The 26,688-nt window shown below is 43.2% G+C and overlaps 1 protein-coding gene across 4 annotated transcripts in view; it reads right to left on the bottom strand.

Annotated features, from left to right (window-relative positions):
• jag2b (jagged canonical Notch ligand 2b) overlaps positions 1 to 26,688 on the bottom strand; it is a 318,921-nt gene that overhangs the window by 87,978 nt on the left and 204,255 nt on the right. For all 4 annotated transcript variants that reach the window (XM_059960819.1, XM_059960812.1, XM_059960807.1 and 1 more), the window contains 2 exons: positions 18,067 to 18,321; positions 17,216 to 17,276 (listed from right to left, as the gene is read on the bottom strand). In XM_059960819.1, coding sequence (XP_059816802.1) covers positions 17,216 to 17,276; positions 18,067 to 18,321 — 316 coding nt within the window. The remainder of the gene's footprint in view (positions 1 to 17,215; positions 17,277 to 18,066; positions 18,322 to 26,688) is intronic.

The following is a 26,688-nucleotide window of genomic DNA, read 5'->3' as shown; positions in this document are numbered from 1 at the left end:
CAGCCTCAAGTCCCCTCTCAAGCTCACACTTCACACCTTAAGCCCTATTAGTTTGGAATTTCCTCACAAAGAACAGGCCAGGTCCTTCTGAGCAAGGTAAACAGCTTGCTGCTTTTCACATTTAATCATTTGAGATTGTTTTTTTTTTAAAAATGGCCGTGAAAGCATAGCCCATCACACCCGAACCTAACAACCATCTTGGGAGCTGAGGAAGTGGAGAGTTAATGGTGTATAACTGTTTCAGGCATCTGAGAATAACTGGCTGGAAAATGAGACAAAATGGGCTCCAGGGTAATTGATCCCAGAGAGCTGAACAGAGCATCTGTAACACTGGTGCCTATTCCTGCAATGTCATGCTGCAGTGCATTTGGCTCAGCAAGCTGGTGTGTGGAGCCTCATGTGCATTCTTCAATATTTAATGATTCGGTGTATTATTACAGACCTTCCTGCTTGTGCTCATCACATCTCTCTGGATGAGGGCTGGAACTGGTTCAATCTCTATAAGGCAATGTATCAGGTGATCAAAGTCTTCCTGTCGTGAGGTCCCCACTGACTGCAATTATTCACATCAACTGCCCATTTCCTCCCCCATTCCCTCCCTCCGCCCCTACCAGATCTGTACAAGTCTGCAAAGAACAAGACCTACTGAGCATTTATCCCTCTTCAGTCAGTTCGTCCCAAACCACAGAATGGTTTTGGGCAGGATACCAGTTGGTAGGTCAATGATCAACAGGCCTGTAATAACACACAAAATACTGGAGGAACTCAGCAGGTCAGGCAACATCCATGGATTGGAACATACAGTCGCCACTTCGAGCCGAGGCCCTTCATTGGGACTGGAAAGGAAGGGGGAAATCTGCCTGAATAAGAAGGTGGGAGGAGGGGGCAGGGCTACTACAAAGTGACAGGTGATAGGTTCAAAGTTCAAAGTAAAATTATCAAAATACTTATACAAATTATTGAAGTTGTTTGTCCCTCTTTATTTGTATATTTCCACTGATTCTACTGTGTTTCTATGTATCTACTATGAAGACCCACATGAAAATGAATTTCAGGGTAGTATACAGTGACATACACGTACTTTGACAAAAAAGTTACTTTGAACTTTAGGGAGTATGTGGAATGAACTGCCAGAGGAAGTTGTGGGTACAGGTTCGAATGCAACATTTAGGAGCAGTTTAGTTAAGTACATGGATGGGAAGGTTACGAAGGTCTATGGCCCAGTTGCAGGTCAATGGAACAAGGCAAGATAAAAGTTCAGCATGGACTAGATGAGTCACAGAGTTTGGTTCTGTGCTGCAGTGCTCTATGACTCTAGGTGGCCAAATGATCCCATGACCTTCCTAACTACTTACTCACCCGCCCCGTCAGCCAACTCCTACCCCACCCTCAAGTCAGCCATCTCAGGACCACACAACCTGGAATGGATGCAAACTATCCTCAATCTCACAGGACTGTCCAAGATGAAATATAGTCTTGGGATGCTATCACCTAAGGGGGCAGACCCAGCCTAGTTCTTCAGTGTAAAATAAGGTTCTTCTGATCTCTCCTCCAACCCTAACACAGTGAGCATGCTCTGTTGGCACCTGAATGTGAGGTGACACTTGCAGACTTCCCCCAGCACACCTTTGGGTGTGTTGGTTGTTGATGCAAATGATGTATGTCACTGTATATCTTGAGATACATGTGATAAATTAATCTTATTCTGAACTCATAACCCTACAACTGAAAGAAGGCAGAGGCATCAAATAAACTGCTGTATTTCATTCCAGGACATATTGTTAACCAAAGGTGTAACATGAAGCTTGTTTGATGACTCTAGGCATATACTCACAAGAGTTTAGAAGAATGGAGGGAGCAGGTAAGACTTATTGAAACCTATCAAATACTGAAAGGATTGGATAGAGTGTATGTTTCCTATAGGAGGGAGTCTAGGACCAGAGAGCATAGCCTCAGAACAGAAGATCCCTTTAAAACAAAGATGAGGAGGAATTTCTTCAGCCAGATGTTTGAAAGGGCCAAATCACTGGATACATTTAAAGCAGAGGTTGACAGGTCCTTCCTTGATTTGTAAAGGAGTCGAGGGTTATTGGGAGAAGGCAGCAGAATGGGGTTGAGAGGGATAATAAATCAACCATGACGGAATGGGAGAGCAGACTCTTCGGGCAAATGGACTAATTCTTTAAGACTAGTTCTACAGGTTCAAACAGTGCCTTCCTTGAATTGTATGTGTTCTAGGTACTTCCTGTCTTAAAAAGGAATTTGGGAAAAATTAAAACGCATTCCACCGGTAGCAAATTTTCCACATAGGGACTGACTACATGGAGTGAAAAATGTTTCTGGCCTTTTACAACAATATTGAACAGGATGGAGTTGTTTCAGACAACAATGGAATTAAATTCCAGGTTCATTTCTTGCTATAAATAACCAATGTTGTAAAAACAGAGCAAAAATCAAAAGTGCCCACACACCAGGAAGGAAAAGAGATTCAACACAAAACAGGAAGGCATCAGGGGTTCTTAAAGAAAGGACTCAAATGCAATTTAATTTGCTGCATTCGAAGTTCAAAGTACATTTCTTATCAAAGTATGCATACCATGTACAATCTTGAGATTCGTCTTTTTGCAGGCAGCCAGAAAACAAAGTATCGCAATAGAACCCAGCAAAAACAAAAAACACTACACAATCTGCTGAAAAGTTTGGGTATTTTATAAAATTAGAAAAGAAAATTCTGGGAATACAATACTTGTCATTTGAGAGGAAAATTTAATTCAAACACTTCAAAATTAAACATTTTGCTGAGTCAAGGATCTGTGTTATATGGAAAGGTTGAATAGGTTATGACTTTATTCCCTGGAACATAGGAGGAGGAAGATTTGGAAGAGGTATATAAAATTATGAGGGATATAGAGAAGGTAAATGCAAGCAGGCTTCTTCCACTGAGGTTAAGTGGGACTAAAATTAGAGATCATTGATCTAGGGCAAATTCAATTTTAATTCAAGTTTAATTAAATCACTTTTAAGAGGAACATGAGGGGGAACTTCTTCACTCAGAGTGTGGAAAGAGCTGCCAGAAATGGTAGATGTGGGTTTGATTTCAACATTCCAGGGAAGTTTGGAGAGATGGAGGACCAAGAAATTAGGCAGAATATAACAGCTTGGCATGACTAGATGGGTTGCAAGACCTGTTTCTGTGTGTAGTTCTCTCTGACAGTATTTTTAGATTCTTTAATATTTTCAACTTTTGTAATGGCCTCAAGTTATCCAACCAGAAATGTCAACAAAAACCTTTCCCCAACAGAATGGTAAAAAGATCAACATTTCAACTTAAAACCCGGAGTGCCACACAGTTCTCATCAGTAAGGCTGCAACACCCACTGAGATGTAGGTAGATTCAGGCTACATCCCAATAACATAGAGCTATATCTCTGGAACATCATTGTTTTCCCTGATGACATCAGGGTAGCAGTTGAGACCAGACTGACTTTCCCAGTGAAACAGATCCTGATACAGGGTCTGAACCAGAAACACTAACTATCCCTCTGCCTCTACAGATACCATTTCGCCCACTGAGCTCCCCCAGTGGTTTGCTTTAGAACGCAGAACAGTACAGGGATTTCAGCCCACAAATCTGGGTCAACTCCTGAATCTGCTCCAAGATCAATCTAGCCTGTTTCACCTAAAAGCTCTATTTTTCTTTCATCCATTTGCCAAAGAGTGTCTTAAATATCCACGATATATCTGCATCTACTACCATTCCTGTAAGGGCGTTCCAAGCTTGCACCACTCTCTGTAAGAAACCTACCTCTGACATCTCCCTTATACTTTCATCCAATCACTTTAAAATTATGGGCCCTTGTATTAGCCATTTCCACCCTGGGAAAAAGTCTCCAGCTGTCCATTTTATCTCAGCTTTTAATCATCCTGTACACTTCTATCAAGTCACATCTCATCCTCCTTCACTTCAAAGAGAAAAGTGCAGCTCACTTAACCTTTCCTCAGAAGACATGCTCTCTAATCCAGACAGCATCCTGCCAAATCTTCTCTAAAGCTTCCACATCCTTCCTATAATGATGTGACCAGAACTGAACACAATTCCCCAAGTGTGGTCTAATAAGAGTTTTATAGAGCTGCAACATTAATTTGCGGCTCTTGAACTCAGTCCTCTGATTAACGAAGGCCAACATACCAAAAGCCTTCTTAACCATTTATCCACTTGCACATCAACTTTGAGATAACTGTGGATAAAAGGGCAGTTTTTCATCCACAAACATATCACAAGTAAATCACTACTGAGCAAGACCAGTATTTTGCTTACATGTTGAACAAAGGTAACTTAGAAAAAGAGAAAAAGTCAAAAATCAATTTATACCCAAGTATGTACAGGTCACCATATCATACCAAGATTCATTTTCTTGTAGGCATTTACAAGAAAATAGACATACTATAGTATTTATGAAAAACTATAAACAAAGATTCACAAACAAATGTGCAAAAGTCAAATCATACAAATAATAAAAGAACAAATAATACAAAAAAAAAGAGTTCCAGAGTCCTTGAAAGAGAGTCTATAGGAGTTAATTCAGCACGGAGGTGAATTAAGTTATCCACACTGGTTCTGGATTCTGATGGTTGGGGAGGGTGGTGAAGCACACCACCACCCCACACACACATAAAATGCTAGAGGATCTAAGCAATTCAAACAGCATCTATGGAGGAGAATAACAGTCGACATTCTGGAGTGGACTCTTGAGCCCACAACAAGGCAACTGGTGGCAGAATCTCAGATGGTGACATGGAGGTGTACAAGAGTGAGAAAGGTTGGCTGGTGTCACAACACCTTTGCACTCAACAGCAGTAAGACCAAAGGATTGGTTGTGGATTTCAGGAAGGACAAAATGGGAGAACACACATCAGTCCTCATTTAGGGATCAGTAGTGGAAAAGGTAAGCAGGATCAAGCTCTTGGGTATTTAGATCTTCAAAGATCTATCCTGGGCACAACACACTGATGTAGTTACAAAGAAGACACATGTACAGCTAGTATGTTTCATTATGGGTTTGGGAAGATTTGGCTATGTAACCAAAGACTAGCAGATTTCTACAGATGCACTGTGGAAAGCATTCCAACTGGTTGCATCACTGTCTGGTATGGGGGTGCCACTGCACAGGATTGGAAAAAGCTACAGAGGATTGTAAACTCAAGACAGTTCCATCACGGGCACTAGCCTCCCACTACTCAAGCCGGCAGCATCCATTTTGAAGTACACTCACCACACAGGACGTGCCATCTTCTTATTATTACCATCAGGGTCACTGTTTTTTGAACACAAGCACATGCAACTGATGCTATTTAAAAATTATTCAACATCCACAAAGGTGTGCATAACTGACGAGAGTTAAAAACTGTTCAGCAACAGTCTCCTGTTCCAATTAAGTAGCACAGAGTCCTAAATAAACAAAGGGAATCCCAGCTATTTTCTTGATTAGTGCTTTTCCCCCTTTAAGAATCTCCCCTAATAAACAGCTGCCCTGATCAACTGAAGGTCCAATTAACTAGAATCCACCAATTTTGTTTTTAATTGTCACTTATTTGTAATATTTTATGTACCATACTGTATTGCTGCTGCAAAACAATATATTTCACAACATATGACAGTGATAATAAACTTGAATCTGATTCTGAGGTGGTCTAATCTCATTGAGGCCAGACCAGCTTCCAAGACATTGATGAGGCCAACAGGTCATAGCAATCCCGTATCATTCTGGTCACTTTTATCAAGACTACTTCATTTTACATAATTTCTTCAATTCAGAAACATAGAAAACCTACAGCACAATACAGGCCCTTCAGCCCACAAAGTTGTGCCAAACATGTCCCTACCTTAGAAATTTCTAGGCCTGCCTATAGCCCTCTATTTTTCTAAGCTCCATGTACCTATCCAAAAGTCTTTTAAAAGACTTGCGTTCCAGAGATGCAGTGATATAATGCAAACTCAACTTTCCACATACAGGTTCAGAAAGATCATCACATTTCCATCACACTCCCAACCATCAGACCAGTCAACGACTTCCGACAGTGAGTTCAGACGACTTCAGTCCTTCCTTCAAAACATCACAGACTTGAGAAAACAATTACTAAAAGTAGAAGTATTGCAAAACTTGCTTGCAATAGAGAAGGGGTCACCCTCCGGAGAAAGGAAACACATGGAGAATAAGGAGTATAAACACAGTTGTATTAATGGACACAATAAAAGCCAGAGCTTTATTTAGATGTGTCCCTGGGCATGGGGAGACTTCCAGTGATGACGATCACTAGTAGTAGTGAACAACATCTCATTCTGTGATACCCATGACTGTCTGGCTCAAAGCACCACAGTGGCAGGTTTTCAACCAAGCCAGGAATGCCAAAGGCTTCACGTCATCTCAGAGAAACTGGAGGAAGGAGAACATAGGAGGGAATGTAAAATGTAATAAGAATTTCTATAGCTTTTCATATCCCACAAAGCTCTAAACAGCTTGACTGACAAATCATCCACACGTAAAATGTTGGAGGAACACAGCAGGTCAGGCAGCATCTACGGAGGCCAATAAACAGTTGACATTTTGGGCTGAGATCCTTCATTAGGACTGGAAAGTAAGGGGAAAGAACACAATAAGGTGAAGGGAGAGGTAAGAGTACAAGCTGGCCAGTGACAGGTGAGGGCAGGTGAGGGAGATTATAGCTCAGACTTAGGTGATTTTTTTTCTTTTAAAAGGTGTAGGTATGGTTTTGGGGACAGAGAGGGGAGTTAGAAGTCAGGTTAGAGTTTAGGGACAATGATGTTGGGGAGAGAGAGAGATCAAATGACAGGGATGCAAAGGGGTTAAGAGGTCAGGCCTCCTTTCTCTTTGTCACCTGTCCATATCGCTGGACTTCAGTTTCGATACACACCCATGAAAAATAAATCAGAATCAGAGCCCTACAAACTTACTTCCTTTCAGACACTTACTAGTACCCTGCTGAACTGAAAACAATAAAACGTACCACAAGTGGAACGTGGAACTCAATCCAGAACATTGTGCAGCCCTCTGCCTCAACAGATGCTGCCTGACCAGCTGAGCCCCTCCAGTAGTTCAGTTTTTGGATTACAGTAACTCCCTACTGAACTGAATCCAACTCTGCCAGTACCCACGGCAGCACTTTCAGCAAACACCAACCACTTAAAACAATAAGGATGCGGCCTGAATGAAATGGCCCGAGTTATAGGGAGAGTTAATTTTTGTTGCAATTTGTCTTGCACAATGTTGTCAGTCTCTTTATGTATAGTTTCTCCATAAGTTGTTTCTTTATTTTCCTATAAATGCCTGCAAGAAAATGAAACTTGAGAGAGTATATGTTGACACATACTGTACATACATTGATAATAAATTTACACTGAGGTTGGCCATGCTGGATCTTTATTTCTTGGAGCATAGGAGAATGAGTTTATTGAATTAGGTGTATGGATAATATGTTCGCTCAGTCTTTTCCAAGGTGAAGGAGTTCAAAACTCAAGGGCACAGACACAATATAAGACAGGAAAGATTTAAAATATACCAGAAAAGCAACTTCTTTACACAGAGGTTAGTAAGCACCTGGAATGAGCTGCCAGAGTAAGTGGCCCAGGCAGATACAATTGCAGCATTTAAAAGGCGTTTCGATAGGTGCATGACAGGGAGCAGCTTGAAGGGTTATGGGGTGAACTCAGGCATCCAGGACCAGCAGGAAAAACGCTGTGGTTAGCCTTGACTAGTTGGGCCAAAGGGCCTGCTCCCATGCTGTATGACTCCATGGAAAATGGGAACTAAAAACCTTATGCAGAAAGATGGCAACCTTCAACAATAGAATCAGACTCCTTATACTTTCCAAAAATAGCTCATTAGGCATGGAATACAGGAAATGCTATATTAAGGGAAATTGTTTCTATTTGTTCTGTTATGGGAACTCGCTTACAATTCAAGCCAAAGTTCCCACCACTATGACCAAAAATAGATTAAAGGGGTCACTCATCACATTGCTGTTTACTTGATCTTGCTGTGCACAGAGATTGCTACAGCGGCAACAGAACAATCACTGCACTGCCAAGCAAGCAGTGTGGTAGCGCAGTGGTTAATGTAATGCTTTAGAGCATCAGGAACTGGGCTCAATTTTTGCCACTGTTTGAGAGAAGATTGTACTCCTTCCCATCACGGTCTGGTTTCCTCTTACATTCCAAAGATGTATGGGTCAGGGTTAATAAGTTGTGGGCATGCTATGTTGGCATTAGAAGCATGGTAACACTAGGGGGCTGCTCACTGTTGGTTGTTGATGCAAACAATACACTTCATATGTTTCAATGTGCATGTGACAAATAAAAAAACTAATCTAAAACATATCCAAGACTGGCACAGAATGCAATGCAAATTATTGTCTTTTTGGTACATTTAAATCGACTTAGAGATACCTTTAAATCTCCATGGCAAATATAACTGGAGTCAGGCAGAATCCAAGACAGTCCATTTCTTCAGCATGTTTGGCATTACTTCTGGAAACCTCATTGTCAACATACACCATGATGAATAAAAACAACACTTAAGTCAGCAGTGTGACAGAAAACTCTCCATTTACTTAGATGAGTGCTTCACAGAATCAGCACTAAAGCACAGAAACAGGCCCTTGGGCCCATCTGATCCATGCCAAACTGTTATTCCGCCTAGTCCCATCAGACAGGACATGAACCATGGTGCCCCTCACATCCATGTACTTATCCAAACTTCTCTTAAATGTTGCAATCGAACCTGCATCTACCACTTCTGCTGGCAGCTATTCTGCTCACACCACCTTGTCCCCCTTCAAGTTCCCCTTGAATATTTCACCTTTCACCCTAAACCTATGACCTCTAGTTCTAGTCTCAGCCAACTTCAGTGGAAAAAGTTTGACTGCATTTATTCCATCTATACCCATCCTAATTTTGTACATCTCTGTCAAATATCCCCTCATTCTATGTGCAGGTTAAAAAAAAAGTCACAACTATTTCAATCTTTCCCTATAACTCAGGCCTTCATGTCTCAGCACCACCCTTGTAAATTTTCTCTTTACATATCCAAGAGAGCCAACAAAAAAATTGGATGAGAAACAGCACGTAGAACAGAGTAGCAGTCACTTTGGAAGTGTTCAGCCTGAATTTTGTACTCAGGTCGCTAAAGCCAAAATTGAATTTACCATAAGAGTTTAATAAATCTAGGATCAAGAATCAACCTTACACATTTTAGAAATTTGCTGTGATGTATTGGGCAGGGTGTGACATGCAACAAAGAACATTCAACACTTCTAAAGAATAAAGAAATAACTTTTAAAAAAGAATTATACAGTATATAAGTAAAAAGTGAATAAACAGATGTTAAAGTACAGATATGGAATAAAATGTGTATAAATAAATATCAGCATATATTTACATTGTAAACAGCATTACAAAACATGGTTTAAAATGTTTACAGTACATTGACAAGGGAGCCATTTCCTCACTGTTCCCGAGACTCAGGATCTATTCTGACATCAGGTGCTGTATATGGAGTATACAGGTCATCTCTGTGCCCATGTGAGTGTTCCCTGTTTGCTATCATTTCCTCCTACATCCCAATTCTGTGCTGATTACAGATTGGTCCACAGTGTGAAGGTGAGAGGTAAAATCTGGGAAGAGTCAATGATAACATGGAGAGAATAAAATGGACCAGGGTAAGTTATAAATGGCACCTGATGATCAGAGGCAAAGGCTATTCTTAGTAACACAAGTGAAGTACTTCAAGCCCCAGCTTTTCAGGATGGTTCAAGGATAATACTTTCCATTTAAGAATGTGACAAGCTGGAAATCCTGAGAAGAACTGACTGAAGATTTTCCAAATCATATACACTTTTGCAATGAGTGTTGCAAAACTGCCAACTATTGGTCCCATCCACAAATTTCTCAGTCAAGTACAAATCACTTATACAACAGCAGAAACAAGGAACCTTGCAGAACCACAATGATCAGAGTCCTCGTACTCATAGCCACCCTTCAGCTCTCCACTTTCTATGTGGCTATTACTTCCAGGATGAATCTGCCACACCGAACTTTAGAGATACCTTGCTAAAGCCCACAAGAATTACATCAACCAAACTATCACATCATCACTTCTTGTTAACCTCATTGAAGGTTCTGTAGTTAGTCAGGTGCTGCCTTCCAGTAATTCTATTTGATTGTCTTTGATAAGCTAATGTCTCTGATTAATGCCACACTTTCCAAATATTTCCAACAGGCCACAGGTGTCAAGCTGCCTGACCTGTAGTTTACTGTGTCAATCCCTGCTGTCTATTTTAAACAAAAGCACTACATCAGACCCCAAGTCTTCTACACCACACCAGTGCATAAAAACCTGAGTCAGTGTTCTCCTGCCCTGACAGTTCATTTACTTTTCAGATTCATCGCACGCACATTGAAGCATATAGTGAAATGCGCCCTTTGCATTAACAAACAACACTCTACAAGGCTAGGGGAAGCCTGCAAGAGTCACCACATGCTCTGGTGCCAACATAACATACTCACAATGCTCAGAACTTTTAAAGATGTAATATTCCTTTATGTTTTCTCTGCTTATAATTTTGCATAATTCACCTTCATTCGCCTCACGTCAAAACCTATTTCATATCCTCTGTGAAGACTGATACAAACCATTCCTTCAGAAACTTACCTTACTTCTCAACCACAGGAAATCTCACCCCATCAGCTTTACAATGCCTCACACAGCAACCCCGTCTCACACCAACTACTCTTGTAATCATCTTCTCCTGGATTTCACCAGTCATTTACACACAAAGGGCAACTTAGCCAATTAACCCACCAACCAGCATGTCTTTGGGATGAGGGAGGAAAACGGAGCCCCCATTTGGAAAGGAACAACACCTCCCATTTTCACACCCAGACTTATAGTCCTAATACTTACCAGAGATGTCTCTTCATCATACATTAATGTATACAGTAAGGAATGGCTGATTAAGCTAGGGCTTTTCTCTTTGGAGAGGAGGAGGATGAGAGGTGACTTGATAAGAGTTGTCCAAGATGACAAGTGGATAGCGCCAGAGCCTTTTTTCTGAGGATGGAAATGGCTAATAAGTGGCATAATTTTAAGGTGATTGAACAAAAGTGTAGGGAGGATATTAGAAGTTCACAGAGCGGTGGGTGCGTGAAGCGCACTGCCAGGATTGGTTGTAAACGCAGATACATCATGAATATTTAAGAAACTCTTAGATAGGCACATGGATGAAAGGAAAATGGAGGGCTACGAAGGAGGGAAGGGTTAGATTGATCTTAAGAATAGTTTAAAGGGTTGGCTCAAGGTTGTGGGCCAAAGGACCTGAAATGTGCTGATGTTCTATGTTATATAAACAAGCATTGACAAAAACTTTCATTAGTTATTTCTTGGCCTTTCTTTTATTTGCCTTCAGAATTCACTCCTTTCCCTTGCAGGCTTGTTTATCAAACACCTCCCATTCACATCAAATTATGCCATGCTCTCTTCTGAAACTTGTCACACGGGTACATTGGTACACGGACTTGAAAGATTTAGAAAGATCGTCCAGTCCTGATGAAGGGTTTCAGCCCAAAACTTTAACTGTTTACTCTTGTCCATAGATGCTGCCTAGCCTGCTGAGTTCCTCCAGCATTGTGTGCATTACTTTGATTCCCAGCATTTACAGATTTTCTCTCATCAGTGCCAGAGATGGTTTCACCCAAAAGGCTGTTCCCTTCCCCCCATGCCCTCCAACAGTATTCAAAGCAGATATTTATTATTAAGGGAACAGCCAAAGGGTACTCTGCAATGGCTGCCTTATTCCCCTTCCCTGCCCTGAGAGTCACCTAGGTACCTGGCTCCTTCAATTTACAGATGACTATCTTCCTGTAGCTCCTCTTTACCAGAATCAGAATCAGGTTTATTATCACTGGCATGTGATGTGAAATTTGTTAATTTAGCAGCAGCAGTTCAACGCAATACATAATCTAGCACAGAAAAAACATAATAATAAATAAAATAATAAAGAAACAAATAAATCAATTACATATATTGAATAGATTACCAAAAACATGCAAAATCAGAAATACTTGTAACCCCCTGGGTCACTTCAGGCTCGCTCAGCTCGTTTCCGTCTGGGGGAGCAGCCTTCCGCCCCGCCAAACTGGATAATCAGCTGGTGTGGATGCTGTGTGATGTCCCCGCCTCGCCCAAAAACAGACAGTACACCATATGCGATTAAATGAGTACAATTTATAAAGGTTACTATAACTAAGTGATTAATAACGATACAGTATATATGAAGAAAAAAAAATAAAGAAAAGGCGCCAAACTTATCAAAGTTCAAACCACTTCGTGCACAACCATTGGAGCTCAATTACTGAAGTCTTCTGGCCACCATTCGATCCCCTCCGAACTCCTCGACTCACAGCTTAGGACCATCCGAAGTGGTCAACCAAGCACATCTAGCTTCATCTCCTCTCCTTGGAGTACCTCCTGGCCTCGGACCCCCGCTTGGGGTCCGTTCCTTACCCAGTTTACAGCATCGCGTCCTCTCTCTCTCACCCCCTCACGCCGATCTCCCCAAAAGCCCGCCAACAATAGCTCACAGACTCAGAAGAAAGAACAACATTAATCCCAATTGGTTTACAAAGGAATACAATTCTCGATATCAGTAAATTTTAACCCAAACAAGCTTCCAGCACTCTCTCGCAACAAAGAAGCATTCCTACTTTTAACAAAACAAAGAAGCCATTTTCGATTACATACACAGTTACAAAGAAAAAGAAATCCCCTTTATACTCTCCTCCCACCAAATAAAAGTCATGTCCTCATGACTATTAAAAAACTCGCCACCTTTTCTGCCAACACACCCTAACCCAAGCACAAACAGTGACATCTCCTCCCCACACAGTAAACCTCACGCCCTGTTCCTCAGGCGCTATACAGGCCAACTTATCTGGAAATTTCCTAACCCTTCTGAGATCCCCGTACCCCCTCACCGAAACCCGTCAGGCTCGGACACAACTGGGGATACCTCGGGCCCGCTACCAACTCCTCTCTCAACCTCTCACTCATGCCCCCCACTGCACCCTCCCTACTGCAACCCTCCCTACTACACCTGACTCAGTGGAAGAAGGGCCAAATGTCTCTTCCTCAATTGAGGGAAAGTCAGCAAAAGGCAGAATGTACCACACATCCAGCACATCATCCATCGAATCTGTATTCTTCCTCATTTCTGCGATTGGTAGCTGCTGTTTGATCTTCTCCAAACGGTAACACATGGCCTGCAATGTCCCTGCAGTCTCTTCAGCCTCCTGCAATTGAGATATTAGCTTCTTCTCTGGCCCCTGCAACTCTCGCCACAGGCTCAGCAGTTCTGACTCACGCATCCCGGCCACCTCAATCTGGGACGCAGTTACTCCAACAGCTTCTTCCACCCCGACCTGAAAAGCAGCAGTTAAAGATTGGTCAGCCTCCAGTTCAGTATTCACTGCACTTCTCTCCAGCTTTTTCTTCCTCATGACTCCTTCCAGATCAACTTTCTCCAGTCTCTCAGTCTTCATTTCAAACTTGATTCTGTAGAGACAGTCACTCACGAGCTGCGACCTTTGCCAGCCCTGGCACGTGTCCAGAAAACACTTCAACTCTGTAGTTCTCAGCCGCTCCTGCAACGACCTCACTTCATATTCTCCTGAGGCAAATCCAAATACCAAGAGATCATCCACATATGCCAAAACTCCAAATGCTTCCACATCCCCCAGGGTGTTCCGCATGCCCCGCGGGAAGGTTGCAAGGGCTCCGGATATACCCTGTGGCATCCTGTCAGACTGGAAGACTTCCAGGGAACTTATAATGGCCATCTTCTCCTTGTCGGCCTCACTCATCGGGATCTGGCAACATCCACTGCTCAGATCCAGCACCTTAAACCACTTCGCACCACTCAGACAGGCCATCGCCTCTTCGGCCCTCAGGGCCATATTCTGGTCACTGACAGTGCACCTCTTCAGCGCACTATAATCCACACACACGCTGCCTACGTCTTCCACGGCTTCAGAGGCCAGTCGCCGCAACCTCTCTCTCACCGAGGTGTCTTCAGCGGTCAACTCCCCTCCCTCGTGGTATTTCGCAGCGTCCACGAAGAGGGTCTCACCCTCAGATACTTCCCCCAGGCTGTACCACCACCGGCTCTTGTTTGAATTCGGTATCAGCCCAATGCTGCTACACACGTCCGCACAAGCAGCTCTAAACTCTGGGTGCATCGACAATGCCTCCAAACAGCTCTCACCCACCTCCTCCAGGCAGGCCCCCAAGCGCACCAGCAGGATATTGGTTCTCTCCAGAACCAAAACACTGCCCGTCTCAACAGTGTCCGGACACATCAGCATTAACGATTCATGAACCTCAATCACCTCCACATTTGCCTCTAAGAACTCCATTTTCACTGACCAACAACCATCGTCTGGATAATCACCGGCACTGGTACTCCAAATCTCCAGTGCCCTCAATGTTGTCAAGGGTAAATACTTCCAATAACGGTTATAAAACAAACTGTACAGCAACTTAACCAGCGCCCCGGTGTCGAGGATGGCTTTAACTTGACTTCCATCCATCCGTAACAACACCTGTGCACTTGGTCCCTCTAAGCCTTCAGGAATAGGGTCTGTTCCTTTCGGGAGTTCCTTGGTACATTGCTGGGAAAGTGCTCCCCCAGAGACCCCAAGCCGTTCCCCCACTGGGCCTCCTCTAAGTTTCCCGACACCTCTCAGACCAACTGAACATCTGAGGGAGGAGCTGGTCCCCTTGACAGATCCCCTTAGCACCGCAAGCAATTTATCTGCCCCCCTAGCCAAAAGGGATACCCTAAAAACTTTCCACCAATCTCCTGCCACAGATATGATAAGCCCCCCAACTGCGGCATTTGACTTCCAGTCGAACCACACGCATTTTCCCCACACTTTCACATAACTGACAGCTGTCACCCCGAGGTAATTGTACCTGACAGTTCTAACAACGCCACCAGCCCGCCCACTCAAACTTCCAACCAATTCCTGTCACTTTCCCACAGCCAAGCACTGCCACTCACCTAACAACTGAGAGGTCTGCTCCACCCACGCCTCCACCCCTTTAGGGCTGGACATTATTCCAACAACCGGGCGGAGCCTACTACTGCTGAAACATCCCAACCTGTCACTCCTCTCTCCCCGAACAGTACGGACAACCCATGGTCCCACCACCATTTCGTCAGCGCTAGTCTGAACTCGAACAACGACCTCCGGGCTACCAACAGCAGCCACCCCACCCAACACACACACAGTGATAACCAGCAATCGCACACCCACAAAGGCACACCAGCTCTTCGCCGCAGACATAATTTAAAGAGGGTGATCTCACAGCTTCTACAGAAATCAATCCCGGACGAGCCCCCACAATGTAACCCCCTGGGTCGCCTCAGGCTCACTCAGCTCGTTTCCGTCTAAGGGGAGCAGCCTTCAGCCCCGCCAAACTGGGTAATCAGCTGGTGTGGATGCTGTGTGATGTCCCCGCCTCGCCCAAAACCAGACAGTACACCATATGCGATTAACTGAGTACAATTTATAAAGGTTACTATAACTAAGTGATTAATAACGATACAGTATATATGAAGGAAAAAAAATAAAGAAAAGGCGCCAAACTTATCAAAGTCCAAACCACTTCGTGCACAACCATTGGAGCTCAATTACTGAAGTCTTCTGGCCACCATTCGATCCCCTCCGAACTCCTCGACTCGCAGCTTAGGAACATCTGAAGTGGTCGACCAAGCACATCTGGCTTCATCTCCTCTCCTTGGAGTACCTCCTGGCCTCGGACCCCCGCTTGGGGTCCGTTCCTCGCCCAGTTTACAGCATCGCGTCCTCTCTCTCTTACCCCCTCACGCCGATCTCCCCAAGATCCCGCCAACAATAGCTCACAGACTCAGAAGAAAGAACATTAATCCCAATTGGTTTACAAAGGAATACAATTCTCGTTATCAGTAAATTTTAACCCAAACAAGCTTCCAGCACTCTCTCGCAACAAAGAAGCATTCCTACTTTTAACAAAACAAAGAAGCCATTTTCGATTACATACACAGTAACAAAGAAAAAGAAGAAATCCCCTTTACACACTGTACAGGCAGTCCCCGGGTTACGTACGAGTTCCGTTCCTGAGCCCATCTTTAAATCAGATTTGTACGTAAGTCAGAACAGGTACATCCGGTATTATTTAGCGTCAGTTAGTCAAATGTTTGTCTTGGTATATAGTATATATTTTACCTTTCTATGCATATAAAACACTTAAGAAACGTATGTATTCCAATAATTAAATCACTGCGTTGCTTAGTAATAATTGTAGCTTTCTTCGGGGCAGGGCCTTTCACATGCTCCATTATTCTCACTTTATCTTTTAAAATTGTTGACCGACTGTAGCCTAATGCTTTTCCAATGACCGATGGCATTTCACCTCTTTCCAAATGCTTTATTATTTCCACTTTATTTTCAATCGCAATCGCTTCCCGTCAATGGAACAGAAACACTGCGGGCGGCAGGTGGCTCCCGAGGTCCACCACACTGAGACAGGCTAAATGGGACAAGTGGGGCTGTGCTGGGTTTGGGCATTTGATCCTCCACAATATTCTGCATGGGAATTTAAACTAGAGGTGGCAGTGTTTTTTTTTTATGAGGTCAAGTTGTGAGCTCGACATCAACCCAACAGGGATGGTACAGGAGTCACTGGATCGACATCAGCCCAGCACAGGACTCAGAACTCAGAAACACAGAACTCAGAAACCTCTGTTCTCCAGCCCCGCGCTGATCTCACGGCACCACCAGCTGACCGGAACTGGGGGGGTTGTGGGCAGGGTTAATCTTACTAAGAAAAACTTAAGCCAAATACAAAGTTAAAAACTCAACACAGTGTCAACAGCAATGACTTAAAATGGTGGACAGCGTTCTCCTTCCCTGGTTCGTAAGTACGAGTTGTCCATAAGTCGGAAGTTCGTAATTCGGGGACTAACTGTACCACTAACTCTGGACCCATTCTCATCACACTAACTATATATTAATAGAAAAAAAATTACATTAATCGCTGGGCCAAATGAGCCAACTACCATGCTGCATCTTTCTAAATAAAACTTGAAACTGATTACTTACTTGCATTCCCCAGGGACATCACACCCTCCGTGGATTGAATGACAACCCTGCTTGCATATGGCTGAAATTTAAAAAAAAGGATATTTCTCAATCCATCATTCACTGAAGTATTTTAGAATTACTTTTGCGCTCTGGATCCCAGGAGTCAGTGTCTTCAGCATGGACTACCAAGTCAACCACCTACTGGATAGCTCAAGTGGACATCCTCCATCACCTCACTGTCAGACTTCTGACTGACAACAGCCAAGCCCCCGTCTGTCCACACAGAGGGCGTCTCCGCCTAGCGACGGATTCAGTCTATTAAATGAAGTTAAAACATATGGAGGCTTTATCCCCTTCAAATCCACCTCTCTGCTCTATAATGTAGCTTTAAGGTGAGTGGGGAAAAAAGTTTAAAGGAGATTTACAAGGCAAGATTTTTTTTGTTCAAACACAGTGGTGGGTGCCTTCAACATACTGCTGGGGAAATAATGGAATCAGATATAGCAACAAATACTTACAAGACACCCAAACAGGGTATCCTGGACATCTCCCCCTCCACTTCCTTAACTGTAATGGTTTAAACAGTAGCATTTAGGCAGGAAACTGAACAGCAGGGAATAGAGGGGCATAGCTCCTGTGCAGGATGATGTAATGTTAGGGTTGACTTCAAAGTTAGCTCAAATATTGTGGGCTGTAGGGTTTGTTCCTGTGCTGCACCATGCGAACAAACTCCTGCCCTCCACAAATGTTGAACTTTCCCCACAGCCTTCATAATTTTCTATTTTCAACACTAGTTTCCATTCTCAATATGCTAACAAGCCAAATTATATTGTTCAAGCCATAGATGCCACAGGGAATTTTTGCTTTACCTTTTTTGCAGTCCTGACCCATCCAGCCCTCCATACAAAGCTTGTTCCCATTCTGGTCGCACATGAAGTGGCCGAAGAAGTCGTCCCGTGGCCGGCAGAGCTTGTTACAGCCGGTCCCATAGTAGTGCTCTTCGCACTTGACCCGGATGCTGTAGTCAAAGTGAGCCACTGGCCCATTGTGTTGCAATGTCATCCAGGGACCTCCAGGGTTGATCATTCCTGTCTGAATGCCTCGCTCAATCAGCTGACCTTCACCTACGTGAAAAGATGACATCAACATGCATCAAGTTTCACTCAAGCATAAATCCATTGGAGTATTTACAACCTGCTGAAAGAATGTGTTGGTCAAACAGCATCTGTGGGGGTAAATGAACTGTCAATGCTACTGGTAGAAACCTTGCATCAGATTAGACTGTTTACTCTGTGAGCTTCATGCAAGCAAGGAACTTCACTGCATCCTGGTATATATGACAATTAACTAAACTAATTACAACACAGGGGGCAATATTCTCAAAGAGCAACAGGGACTAGTTGGATCATTTCCTACTTAGTCCAATTTTTTTTGCCTAGAATGGCCATGATGGGTGCATGGCCTCTGGAGAAAAATGACTACAATCTTCAATCATCTCCTCAACAGAACCAACCCCCCCCCCCCCAACAATCAATTGGTTTACTATTGCCACATTTACGGAGATACTGTGAAAAAACATTTGCTTGCATGTCATCCAGTCAAATCATTCCTTACAGAAGTGCAACAATATAGTTTAAAACAAGAGAAAAGAGCGAATAATATAGCGTTAGAAGAGAGAAGAAACAGTCTTCCAAATCACAAACAAAATGCTGGAAGAATTCCACAGGTCAGGTAGCATCTATGGAGAGAAATAAACAATTGATGCTTCAGGGCAACATCCTTCACCAGGACTGGAAAGGAAGAGGGCAGAGGCCAGACTAAGGTGGGGAGAGGGGAAGTAGTACAAGCTGGAAGGTGGTAGGTGAGACCAGGTGAGGCGGAAAGTGAATGGGTGGAGGAGGGGGAATGATGCGAGAAGCTGGGAGGGCATAGGTGAAAAAGGTAAAGGACTGAAGAACATGGAATCTGATAAGACAGGACAGTGGATCATGGGAAAATCGGGAGGAGGAGGGGCACTAGAGGGAGGTGATGAGCAGGTAAGAGAGAAGGGGTAAGAATGGAACCATAATGGGGAAGTAAGAGGGGAAGGGGAGAAATTACCTGAAATTAGAGAAATCGATATTCATGCCATCAGGTTGAAGGCCATCCAGATGGAGTATGAGGTATTGCTCCTCCAACCTGAAAGTACCCTCATGACAGTAGAGGTGGCCATGGACTGACATGTCAAAATGGGAAATGGAAGTAAAGTAAATGAGGTCTTAAAGACTCCATCTACCCCTTCAAGGCAAAAACATTTCCCACAGAGCTATTCAAAGAGCAGATCCCCTTGTCCTGACTACCAACTCCCCCTAACTCATACTTCAACAAACTGAAAATCTCCTTATTTCTCTGTAGATTTTAGGAATTTGTGAACAAATGAGTTACATTTCCTTCATTATAACAGTGAACAACAACTGTGACTATAAACTACTCTGGTGAATTCCATGACAATGGTAGGGGCTACTACAGGCTACATCCACACGAGACCGGATAATTTTGAAAACGCCGGTTTTGCATAAAAACGATAGGCGTCCACACTATGCGTTTTAAAAAATAACTATCCACATTGAAACGGTGATTTCAGCGAATCTCCCCCTACTACGCATGCGCAGGATACATCTACCGAAAACAAGCGACATGTTTAGTGTCGAATCTTGCCGTAAAAGTGCACATTTGTGTAGTTACAGACTAGAAAATTTTTTAAACGACGGACAGCTGTTGGCTTTCGCACAGAACTTAAACGTAAAAAAAGTGCCTCTTAAATTATACTATTATACCCATCTCAATCACTTCCTCTGGCAACTTGTTCCATTCACTCACCACCCTCTGCATGAGAAAGTTGCCCCTCAGGTCCCTTTTAAATCTTTATAAATCATAAATCTATGCCCCCTAGTTTTGGACTCCCTTTCTCTAAGGAAATATGTTATCACCCACTTTATCTGTGCCCCTCATAATTTTTAAAGATTTCTAAGGTTGTCCTCTCATTCATCTATGTTCTTAACAATAAAGATTTAACTTGGCCAACCTCTCCCTAGAACTCAGCCTTCTAGACCTGGCAACATCCTCAAATCTCTGCATTCTTTCCAGTTTCAGCACAACTTTCCTATAACAAGAAGACTTCTTTCGCCTGTTATGTTGCTGGCATTTAGGGCAGCAATGAAGGTCCTCCATCTCTGGCAGCATTCACAGCTTCCTTCATCGTGTCAGTAGCTTCCACAGTTTACTGTCAGTCATGCAAGTCCCAGGTGGAGACGTAAGAGTACTGCCGTACACAGATGTGGAAGGATTCTTCATTTTGTTGTTTCCATAACAGATTTGTTTTACCAGTCTGAGTTGTTAGCCCTGAGCTGAACCCCTGAACCTGGAGGACAGGTGGACCATTTACCGTAAATTCCGGACTATAAGCTGCTACTTTTTTCCCACGCTTTGAACACTGCAGCAACACTGCGGCCTATACTATGGTGCGGCTAATGCATGTTTTTTTTTCATGCTGCCAAAAACATTTTGCCTCGTAACAGTAGACTGTTATGAATCCCGTAACTGGAGAACTTACCAGCAAAGATAGAGAGGTCTGTTGAAGTCTGATGTCACTATTTTCAAACGTTTTATTTATAAAGGGACACAAAAGTAGGGTTAATACATACATTCAGATAGTGCACATCGTCAACACTCAATCTAAAGCGCAGGTATAGTAATAATCATCATTAAGAAGTGAGCTCTGCTGTTGTCTAGGGGTTAATAGATTGTCCGTTGGAAATATAAAAGTCACTCAGAAAGTCTGCAGGCCTCAGCCCTTTGAAAATCCCTGGGTTTCACGTGGGGCGACCGAGAGAGAGAGGTTGAGGGAGAAGAGAAAGAACTTGCCGAGTCTTGATGAATCTTCCGTGAAATCGGGGGAGCGTTGGTTTCCTCGCCCCGATGTTAGTTAAAAGCTGTTTTCTGTGATTCCAGCCACAAATTCTAATCCCGGAATCTAACGCACGTGGCTTCCTTCAGAATGGCTTCCCGCTGCTGCGGGAACACTCTCGTGTTTTCTTGGTGCGTCTGAGGGGGCTGTCCCCCCTGAGACTCTCCTTTATACTTCCTCACGGGGTCGCAGGTGTCAATCAGGTTGGGATGATGCAATCTCTCTCTCAACCAGCCCACCTTGCCCGAGGGCTTTTCACGTGGTCTCCATGAGACAATAGTCGCTGTCGTCTTATTCTGTATCCCGGGTAGAACGTGCAATTTGGCACATTTCTCTCTCTCTCCTACTGGGTCTACTGGACCCCCCCCCCCCAAACGGGTGCTCTTGCGATTCTCACCAAGGAGGGGGCTGGGAACATAGCAAGACCAATAAAATTGATGAGTAGTTCACAGAGGTCCAATGAAATTGTATGATAAATCAAGCGCACTTTCACAATTAAATCATTGTAAATCAGTCATTTGTACTCACCCTCATCAACATGGAAAACACTCGAAGAAAAGCATATGATGCAGCTTTTAAGTTAAAGGCGATCAATCTGGCGGTTGAAGAAGGAAATCGAGCTGCTGCACATAATCTTGGCATAAATGAATCAATGGTGAGACGGTGGAGACGCCAGCGTGAAGAACTGAGTCAATGCAAAAAGACGACAAAAGCTTTCAGAGGTAATCATAGCAGATGGCCCGAACTTGAAAACTTTCTTGAAGACTGGGTTAACACACAGAGAGCAGGCGGCCGCGGCGTTTCCACCGTGCAGATCAGACTGAAGGCTAAAGCAATCGCCACCAAAATGAAAATCGAAGATTTTAGAGGTGGGCCATCGTGGTGTTTTAGATTTATGAGACGAAAAGGCCTGTCTGTCAGGGTACGCACGACTCTGTGTCAGCAGCTCCCTCCCGACCACGAGGAACAACTTGCTAACTTCCGCACATTCAGTCAAACAAAGATAGCGGAGAATTCCATCGGGCCAGATGATATCGTAAATATGGATGAAGAACCTTTTGACGTTTGACCTGCCTCTCACTCGGACTGTTAATAAAAAAGGTGATTCGTCCATCACACTGAAAACAAGTGGCCATGAGAGAACACATTTTACTTGTGTTCTGAGCTGCACAGCATCCAGACTAAAGCTTACACCGATGGTGATTTTTAAGCGGCTGACAATGCCAAAGGAAAAATTCCCAAAAGAAATCATGGTGAAAGTCACTAAGAAAGGTTGGATGACAGAGAGTCTAATGAAGGATTGGCTGAGAGAGTGCTACGCCAAGCGACCAGGGGGATTTTTTCACAGAAAAAAAGCATTGCTCGTTATGGACAGCATGAGGGCCCATATAACAGATTCAGTGAAAGCTGCCATCAAGAGTACAAACTCAATTCCAGCTGTGATTTCTGGGGGCACCACGAAGTATTTGCAGCCACTGGACATAAGCGTGAACCGGGCATTTAAAGTGGCGCTGCGCGTTGAGTGGGAGGCTTGGATGACAAGCGGCGAGAAATCCTTTACCAAAACAGGACGCATGCGAAGAGCATCTTTAACTCAAGTCTGCCAGTGGATCCTAAATGCGTGGAGCCGTGTCACAACATCCACCATCACCAACGGGTTTCGAAAGGCTGGACTGCTGCTTGATGAAGAGGACCGTGTGCACTCAAGTGAGAGCGACAACTAAGAGACTGAAGTGAGTGACGAGATCCTGAGGTTGTACAATTCGGACACTGAAGAAGAGGACTTTGATGGTTTTAGTGCACAGGAGGAAGATGAAGAAGGCGATCAATGACTTTTCCTGGTAGGCTGCAGTATATATATTTTTTTACCAGTCGTTAGGAGATATTGGAATGTTGTTCGTGCACTGTTCAGTAAAAAAGTATACACAACGTAATTTGTGTGTTACCGATACGTATGTATATTTAAAAGTAGCTGTGTTACAGGCACTGTTCGAAAAAAAGCATTTGCAATATGTATTTGTTTATGTTACCATACGGATTTAATTAAAAGTTAAAAAATCCTCACGTGTAATATCTTTCTGTGTAAATATCTCATATTACAACGTGGGACACCTGCGGCTTAAAATTCGGTGCGACCTGTACAAGTACAAAATTGATTTTCTTTCTAAAATTAGAGCGTGCGGCTTTTAATCAGGTGCGCTCTGTAGTCCGGAATCTACGGTAGTCTGGCCCCTACCCTTTGACCTGCTTAGCATGGCTGACCCTACCAAGGGCTAAAGCAGAAAGCCCTGACTCCAGACAGCATAGCTCTCCGGGGTCACTGAGGCACACAAACCTCCAAATTACAACAAGGTTGTGGTCCTCTTGAAGGGCCAAATCCCTACACAGCACTTCAAGTGTGGCCTCAACAACTTCAACTGCAACATAATGTCCCAACTCCTGTACTCGGTGCCCTGACACTGCTTTCAACAAACTATGCACTCCAAAATTCTTCTATTCCATGACATACCCAGTGCCTTCTCTTTCATAGTACAAGTCATGCACTGGTTAGACATTCCAAAATGCAACACCTCACACTTATCTATATTCAAATTCCTGAATTCCTAATCAGATTCAACAGTGATCATCCAACATGCACTACTAAAAGGCATAACTTTAAGGAGAATGTTTAATGAGGTTTACAAAATTTCTACAATGGCAAAGTTTAAGAGCATTCCGACAGGCACATAGGCAGGGAATGGGAGATGTGAGGCACATGCAGGTGAGATTAATTTGAATTAGTGTCATGGTTGGTATAGACACCATGGGCCAAGGAGGCACTGTGCTGCACTGTACTGTTTTACATTCAACTGAGAGAGAATATTCCAGCCTTCTACAACTATCAAACCGTCTTAACAGTCTCCAGAACTTTGTATTTTTAACAATAGCTTCCCCACTCAATATTCTACACGAACCTGTGGTTGATTGCCTGTTGCCAAATGGTTTAAGTCACAGATGCTACACAGAGAACTTCTTACCTAAAAGTAGCAGTTTTCCCCCATAATTCCTCCTCTTCACTTCTACCCTTTTAAGCATTTATAATCCATAAGGAGTAATAAATTAAAACCTCACCTTCCTTTTCTGTTCAGTACAGAACATGAAGGTCCGAGGCAAACCTTTTAAAGATTAGCTTTCTATTTAATATGTACATCGAAACATCAACATATACAGTGAAATTGTGTCATTTGCATCAGAGTCCGAGGATGTGCTTAGGACAGCCCACAAGTGTCGTCATGCTTCTGTCACCAACACAGCACGTCCACAATTTACTAACCCCATAATATGGACCATTCAGAAATCTGACAGTAAAGAGGAAGAAGCTGTTTTTAAAGGAAGGCATGTCCTGGATAGTGAGAGTCTCTTAATGATGGATGCCACTTTCTTGAGGCAGCGTCTTTTGAAGGTGCCCTTGATGGCAGTCTGACCTAGGGACATGATACTTTCACAGCAGTTCTCCAGTCAGGTTCACAGAATATAAACAGCACAGTAGATGTCGTACTGATCTTTTGGGTATTGTACGCAACTAACATTCTGAAAAGAAAACACAACTACTTCTTATATCCCCAATACTTTCTTCCATTCACCTTAAAATTATGCTCCCCTCATATTAACCATCTCGCCCTGGAAAAATGGTTATTCACTCAATCTATGTCTCTTATCATTTTGTACACTTCCACTAAGACACCTCATATCCTCCTCCATTCCAAAAAGTAAAGCTCACTCAGCAGTTCTTTATAAGACATGCACTCTGCAGTCCAAGCAGCATCTTGGTAAATGTCCGCTGCACCCTCTCTAAAGCTTCCAACATCCTTCCTATAATGAGGTGACCAGAACTGAACACAAAATTCTATGTATGATCCAACCAGATTTTTTACAGAGCTGCAGCTTTACCTCATGGCTGTTGAACTCAATCCCCTGACTAATGAAGGCCAACATAGCATACACTTTCTTCACCCTATCAATTTAAGTAGCAATGTTGAGTGATCTATGGACGTGGACCTCAAGGTTTCCACTGCCCCTTTCAATTAAGTGAAAGGTGCCTGGAACATGAGGAATCACAAAAAAGGACAGCAGGAAAGAAGAAATTCTAAATTCTCATCAACATCAAGGGCACTAACCTTACAAATAAGGGAGTAACTGGATTATTATTTGATAACTTTACATTGTTTTTAGTTTTCCTACAAACTTTCCAGGAAGTGCTGCTGAGAAGACTTTTTTCGCCTTTCAGCCAGAACGGAAATATTAAGGAATTGTGAAACAAAACAAGTATCAGAGCTTGTTATTTTCTCAAGACAGCCAGGCACACCACACCCAACTAGCAGTAGAAAGCAACAGACAGATTTAAGACAGCCGCAAATTTCAACGATTCTGTGGCCTTAACAAGGCAGACATTGAAATAAACAATGCGTTTCCGCATACCTTCCCTCAGTCTCCCACTTCCCACACAGAGACTTGACTCTGCTGCATCAAACAATATTCACTGTTGGACTCTAGGATTGTGCCTTGCTTGAGTACATCAATCCACGATGATATTAGTCCAATATTGAGGGAATGACGCTACCAAACCACAACTAAAAAGCATCAAGAGCTTTCTTCTAGTACCCTCAACCAATATCACTAAAACGTTCACCTTCGAGTCTGAGAGACAGGTTCACTGTGACAGAGTTATATAGCACAAAGTATGTCTTCGTTGAGATGGACCAGTTGGGCCAAATGGTCTGCTTCAGTGTTGCCTAGCTCCTCAACTAAATTGACTTGGTTGATCTTGGCTTGAAAGTGTCTAATGCTTTGGGGTGGCACAGTAATGTAGTATTTAGCCTAACACTATTATAATGCTAGCAACCCAGGTTCAATTTCACCTCTATCAGCAATTAGTATGTTCTCCCTATATCTGCGTGGGCTTCCTCTAGGTATTCTGGTTTCCTCCCATATTCGAAAGACATATGGTAAACTGATCACATGGGTGTAATTGAGCAGGCTTGTTGAACCAGAAGGGCCTGTTACCACATTGCATCTCCAAATAAAAAAATAAAAACAGGCCAATCAGCCCAAAGGTCCATGTCAACAAAGATACACTATCCAAGCTAGTTGTCAATGTTTAGCCGATAATCTCCTAAACCTTCCCAATCCATATACCTGTCTTAAAAGTTGTTCCTGAACTTGCCTCAACCACTTCCTCAGGCAGCTCATTCCATAAAGAATAGGGTGACATAGTAGTGTAATGACTAGCATAATGCTTTACAGTGCCAGCTATCAGGGTTCAATTCCCACCGTTGCCTGAAGAGGCTTACATGCTCTACCCACGACTGCTTGGGTTTCCTCCAGATGTTCCCATTTCATCCCACATTCAAAAGATGTATGGGTGAGCAAATTGTGGCCATATTAGCACCTGAGGCAGGTCATTCTTGCAGCATGATTTCAGTGCATCCTTGGACTGTATGGGTCATTGATCCAAATGGCACATTTCACTATGTTTTGACGTACACATAACAAATACGGTTATTTT

This window comes from Hypanus sabinus, chromosome 2, assembly GCF_030144855.1.
Source record: "Hypanus sabinus isolate sHypSab1 chromosome 2, sHypSab1.hap1, whole genome shotgun sequence".
NCBI classification, from domain to species: Eukaryota; Metazoa; Chordata; class Chondrichthyes; order Myliobatiformes; family Dasyatidae; genus Hypanus; species Hypanus sabinus.
The sequence above is the reverse complement of the archived record's forward strand: the minus strand, read 5'-3'. Positions and strand labels throughout refer to the sequence as shown.